General features: G+C 24.9%; 1 protein-coding gene across 1 annotated transcript; it reads left to right on the top strand.

The window, feature by feature from the left end:
- Positions 1-1,265: 1,265 nt before the first annotated feature.
- Positions 1,266-5,181, top strand: LOC107478119 (GDSL esterase/lipase EXL3-like). The gene is made up of 5 exons (XM_016098270.3): positions 1,266-1,572; positions 1,683-1,813; positions 1,966-2,199; positions 3,363-3,618; positions 4,950-5,181. The coding sequence occupies exons 1-5, from the start codon at positions 1,266-1,268 to the stop codon at positions 5,141-5,143; spliced, it is 1,122 nt and encodes a 373-aa protein (XP_015953756.1). The 3' UTR covers positions 5,144-5,181.
- The last annotated feature ends 1,661 nt before the right edge of the window (positions 5,182-6,842 follow it).

The raw sequence follows: 6,842 nt of genomic DNA, 5'->3' as shown, positions 1-6,842 counted from the left end.
TTATGACAGATTAGTTATTGACCTATCGGATTAGAAAATACCGTGGAAAACTAAAAAAAAATAATAATAATATTAGTGATGATGTGCATGCTTAACTTACAAGACTCATCTATTGGATGCATGGAGTGTCTTCTTTCCTTCAATTACTTATAATAGCTTTGTGTATGAGTCTGGTATATATTTCTATTTGCCCAATGATGAAAAGGATACTTTATAAGGTATTAATTGGTTATGTATATACCTACTTTATCCATATCAATATATACTAGGTATTTGCATTCAAGTCACATTTGTTTTAATTATATATACTACTGTATTAATACTATTGTGTCTATTAATAATTTATTTTTTTATTTATCAAATATGTATAAAAATAATAATAAAATGAAAGTTATAGGGAGATGAGAACCTAACCACCAGGGACGGACATACGGGGAGCGAGTGGAGGCCTCGCCCCCTCCCATCTTTTTTAAAAAAAGATTAATAGTAATAAGTTATTAAGTATGATTTAATTTTTTAAAAAATTTATTTAGTATTTAGTTTAATATAAATAAAAATCTAATCTAACTTAAATATTAATGATTTCTAATATCTCAAAAGTAAGTAACAATATTAAAAAAATCTGAAAAGATATTATTATTAGTACTTTTAAATTAAATAAAAATTTTCAAATCTCATAAAGTGAATTTTTTTTCTTCTTGTGAGCGTCCTTCTTGATTCATTTTGGTATTAATTCTTTATGTTTCAACTACTATAATTGAAAGATCTTTTTTAACTATGAATGTTGTGAAGAATAACTCAGAGTCAAAATGAAAGATAAATTTCTTGCTAATTGTATTTTAATTATATTAAAAAAATTACTGAAAATTTTGACACAGATTCTATTATCGATGAATTTTATGATACAAAAAATCGACCACTTCGTTAATAAAAAATAAATATATATTTTTTGTATTTTAAAATATATTCTCTATCGATATATTTTTGTAATACATTTTACATTATATAATTTTTTGCATAATTTTTTAATATTATATATGTTATTGGCCCCATAATAATATTTCTAGATCTCTTGCTGATGATATTTGTGTATATTTTTTGCTCTATGGAGGCATCGACATGGCATTTTTCAATAAAAAATAAGTAACAATAAATTTAATTTTTTATAAGTGGTTTTACATAGCTTGGATACAATATATCAGTTCTTATATATATACGAGACTTCTTGGAAAAGAAAGGTAAGAAACTAATATCATAAAAAAAAAATGAGGCCATCACTACTCTTGCAAAAGCTTCTTTTTCAATTGTCTCAAGCAATTCTTTGGTGTTGTTCTTCCATTCTCATCATTGCCATCATCATATTATTCCAACATGTTTCTGCTGAAAATCTACCAAACAATGAAACTGTGCCAGCAGTGATTGTGTTTGGAGATTCCATAGTTGATTCCGGCAACAACAATTATATCAGTACTATTGTCAAGTGTGATTTCTCACCATATGGACGAGATTTTGGTAATGGAAATTATCCAACTGGAAGATTCAGCAACGGATTAGTCCCATCAGATATCATTGGTAAGAAATTATCCTTAAATCTACAATTATGCATGTTTTATAATTATGAATACATAAAACCTAACAAAATAATATGTTTTATTTTTTTAATATTAATTTTAATTTTTCAGCTGCAAGATTCGGAGTCAAGAAACTCTTACCACCTTACCTTGATCCGAATTTGCTACTTGAAGATCTCCTCACCGGCGTAAGCTTCGCCTCCGGTGGTGCCGGATATGATCCTCTAACATCCAAATTAATGGTAAATAAATCAATTATTTATGCAACTTTATATAAACACCCTATTTTCATTATTCTACAATATCTATCATTTTCTGAATAATTTAATTTTCTTAAGCATATGATATATATGAAACCTAACTCTTGTTTACTTTGTGTCCTTTTTATTGTAAGTCTGTGATATCATTAACAGAACAACTAAACATGTTTAAGGAGTACATAAACAAGATTAAGGAAGCAGTTGGAGAAAACAGAACATCAATGATAGTATCAAAGAGTATATACATAATTTGCATAGGAAGTGATGACATTGCCAACACTTACGTTCAGACACCATTTAGAAAAATTCAGTATGATATTCCATCATACACAGATTTTATGGCTTCTGAAGCCTCAAATTTCTTTCAGGTATGGTTTGATATAATTATTTAAGACACGCCCACATTTAATTTAATTTATGTAGTAACAAGATAATTAGTTATAAAACTATATATTATGCTGAATCGGTATGTTAGGGAGAAAAAAAAAGTTTAAGCAGTCTAAATTTATTTTATTTAACATTTATTTATTATAAGATACATTAAATAAAGTAAAAAATAATTTTGACTGTTTTTGGCTGAAAATTTTTGTTTTACGAATTTCTTGATGCTGAAAATACCAATGCATGTGCTTGAATATTGTTCATTCCAAAGTTATTAGTTACCTTATAAATGCAATGCTAAATTATAGTTGTAATTTTTTTCCAATCTTAGGTTATGTTACTATTTCATACTATATATGTAATTTGTCAAAATTAGGTCTAGCAGTGTGGCAGTTGCATCTTCTTTAAACTGTTTATATGTATGTAGTCTTAGTTCCAATACATTGCTAGCTAAAATTCCTTTTCTTTTTTCAAATATGAAATGAACAAATTTGGAATATGAATAAACAAACATAGACGAACTACTATGCTATTTATACATGAAACATGGATTTAATTATTGTTTGAATTTCTCTGCTGTACACATCTGCCAAAATCACTGTACCAAACAAGAATAATTTTGTTATTTTGTCTAAATTTTATGGAAATTTTAGGTTTAGAGATTTATCCTATGCTTACCATAAATTAAAATTAAGAATATTTTTATTATTAATAATTCAAGGTTAAAAAATTTCACTAAATTTTAAAATATTTTCTTAATTACGTTAAAGAATTACAATTTAATGATAACTATTAAATATATGAAAGTTTTTCATACCCTTATAAATAGATTAAAAAGTATAAAAAGAATATAGAAATTCACATGTATGCAGTTGTTTTCATGTAAAGTTAATAATTCATATTCCTTAGATGATTTGACATATTTGACTAAATTGTTATTTAACGTCTTTTGACTATCAATTTTACATGAAAATCCGTATTTGAGTATTCATCTCAAAAGAATTTCCTTTAATTTTTTTTAATAGATTTTATTGTATATATCTTTCTATTATTATTATTATTATTATTATTATTATTGTTATTATTATTATTATTATTTTAGAGAAATTTCTTTTTAATATATATGAAGCTTGATATTGTGATATTATAGGAACTTTATAAATTAGGAGCAAGAAGGATTGGAGTGTTTGGTGTACCAGTTATAGGTTGTGTGCCCTCACAAAGAACAATTAGTGGAGGCATCCTTAGAGCATGTTCATATTCTACAAACCAAGCAGCAATACTCTTTAACTCAAAGCTCTCCAACCAAATGGATGCACTTCAAAAGAAGTTTCCAGATGCTAGATTTGTCTATCTTGATTCCTACAATCCATTCCTTGATATGCTTCAAAACCCTACAAAATATGGTAATCATATATACACTACTATTTAATTCATCACAATTTCATTCAAGTATTTTTATTTTTTTAATAAAAAGCTACATATTATGAGATATTAAACAAATATATCCTCACTTGATATTAGACAACAGTAAAAATTTTCATGCAGATATCTTTATATAAAGTTGATATTTGAGAATCGTCAGATGATTTAAAAAGTTTGACAAAATCATTGTCTAATAGTTTTCAACTATCAACTACACATGAAAATAACTGCATGTGAATCTTCACTTTAGACAAAATAATCGATTCCTATACTACAAAAAGATAATAGATTGTGACAATTGTCAAAACCGCTACTAATAAGCTGTAGTTATTATCTACTTTTGTTGCCGTGTCGAATCAAATGAAATTCGTTATTATATGAATTAACATAAACATAGTTTAATTTAATTGTTATTTAAAGCACAACTTAAACTAAAATTAAGTTGTAATTTTAGTTGTTCCCTGTTCATATAATTGTTGGGGGTATGTGTTACTCTTAGTTGCTCCTTCATGCACTTTCCATGTGACTCACAAATAATTAGCATGAGAATACCCTCAACTACCAACTTAAATGGAAAAATATAGTTGAGACATGGCCGAGGAGAAATTAATACTCTTTGTACATGATATGTGACATTACTTTTGTAGAATAACACTTGTGTATTAATAAATAATAAAGAAAAAATAGCACATCATTGTTGTTGCTCATTGATAAGTCATATAATATTTAAAGGTTTCCATTATCAATCAATTAATTCCCTTTATTTATATGATATTTCATCTTGTAGGTAGGTATGCATGAAAGTAACAAAAATTTAATTCCAATATATATGAAATACATTAAATTACCTTTTACATATTTATAGAGTATTTTCTATTAAAAAATCAATTTTAACTTTTTTTAACTACCTAAAAAAATTGTTACATATAAAAGTACTATGTATTTTACCAAGTCTATTAAATAGTGAATACTAATGCACTTTAGAAAAAATAAAAAATATAGTGCTCTTTAAAAAATAACCTACTATTAAAAGTAACAAATAAATTAGTAAATTTTAGAATTTTATTTTTTTTATAATATTTCCCAAAAAAAATAATTAACCTATTTAACAAGTTATCCTTCTAAAACTAAACTACTATTGATATAAAATTAACAAATAGAAATTTAAAATTATTTAATTAGAAAAAGTATAGTACTTATTTTACAAGGAGCATCTAAGAATAATAGGGTCTATTTTGAATAAGTTTCTTGTAACTTGTAATAAATTATTATTACCTTTTTGGATAATAATTTTAGTTTTGATGGCTCATAGGTTTTGCCGAGGTAGAGAAAGGATGCTGTGGTACAGGGAACATAGAAGTGAGCATATTGTGCAACCGTTACAGCCTTAACACATGTTCCAACGACTCCGATTACATTTTCTGGGATAGTTATCATCCTACTCAAAAGGCTTATTTTGTGCTTAGTTCTTTGATTCTTGATCACAAAATCAAAGACTTCTTTTGACCACAATTATTATGAAAATTAATTATGATTATTATATATATTCTATTATTCTTAATTCTCATGCCATTTTTCATAAGTCATTAAGTCCTCAATTTGAGTAGTAAGGGTCAATGATCCTTAATTAGGAGAACATTATTATAAGTGTAATAATAATGGGAAGAGTTGCTTGCATTAATTAAAATCATTGTTGTGTTTATTTAAGTACATCATATACGTTTTAAGGTGAATTATATAATAAAGATGTAAGTTGATAGATCTTTTTTATAAGATAAAAAAGAGATTAAAAAAAATAGAATCCACACTTTAAATAACAATAAAATAATAAAAGATAACTATAAAAAAGAAATTTATTTTTCTCTCTATACCACTTCAATCGGTATAATAGAGTGACTCACTTTTTAATATTATCTTAATTTAAATGAGGTTTTCAATTTAAGATTTGTGAATAGAATTTTAGTTTTGTAATAATAAGAGTTTAATTTTGATATACTTATGTAATTGTGTAATTATATTCGTTTTTTTATAATTATTCACGGTCGATATAAAAAGAAGGGCAATTTACTTATATAAATAAAATGATAGAATCCTTTACCTAAATGTGCAAAACGGATTGTTGTTACGTGCACGTGCAAAACCCTATTCTATGTAATCCATGGCAACCCACCACAGTTTCTGAATTGTGCATAAACCGTGGCAGGCTGGGACGGTTTATGGGGAAACTTAGATGCTTATAAACCGTGGGAGGTTCCAGCGGTTTATGAAGGGGGCGTGGAAGGTATAAACCGTAGTAGGTTACTACGGTTTATGAAGAAGGTGCACTAAATGTAAAACCATGTAACCCACCGCGGTTTATAAAGACTGCAGCAAAATAAGTCATTTTTAGAAAAATAAAAAATTTAAAAACCTAAATTTTTTATTTTTATACTTTTAGAATATAAGATTAAATATTTTTATTTAAATTAGAAAAATAAAATAAAGTCCAGCAATATCCAATAAACAACAGATATGTAAATTTATTATTTTTTTAATTTTTAAACTAAAAAAAGTATTTTTTTCTAATAGCAGAAAAATAAAAAATTACAAGAATATCTAAAAAATAAAAAATTGAAAAAATTTAATTTTTTTAAATTAATTTATTCTTAATTTGTAACCAATTACATAAAAAAAAGTCAGCTGTCCGGGTATAGCATTATCCGATGAATAAAAAAATAAAAAATATTTTTAAAAATTTAAAAATTTTAAAAACCTAAATTTCTTATTTTTATATTTTTAGATTGTAAGATTAAATTTTTTTAATTAAAATTAAGAAATAAAATAAAGGCCAGCAATATCTTGTAAACAACAGATCTGTAAATTTATTAGTTTTTAATTTTTAAACTAAAAAATAATTCTTTTTTCTAATTGTAGAAAAATAAAAAATTCTAAGAATATCAAAAAAATAAAAAATTGAACAATTTTATTTTTTTAAATTAATTTACTCTTAATTTGTAAACAAGTGTAGCAAAGAAAGTCAATTCTCCGGGTGTAGCATTATCCGGTGAATAAAAAAAATAAAAAAATATTTTTAGAAAAATTAAAAAATTTAAAAACCTAACTTTTTATTTTTATATTTTTAGATTATAAGATTTAATATTTTTATTTAAATTAAAAAAATAAAATAAAGTCCAGCAATATCAAGTAAAAAAAAATCAGTAAATTT

The sequence above is a fragment of the Arachis duranensis genome, unplaced genomic scaffold (genome assembly GCF_000817695.3).
Source record: "Arachis duranensis cultivar V14167 unplaced genomic scaffold, aradu.V14167.gnm2.J7QH unplaced_Scaffold_165934, whole genome shotgun sequence".
In the NCBI taxonomy this organism is placed as follows: Eukaryota; Viridiplantae; Streptophyta; class Magnoliopsida; order Fabales; family Fabaceae; genus Arachis; species Arachis duranensis.
Note: the sequence above shows the minus strand (reverse complement) of the source record. Positions and strands in the feature narration are given on the sequence as shown.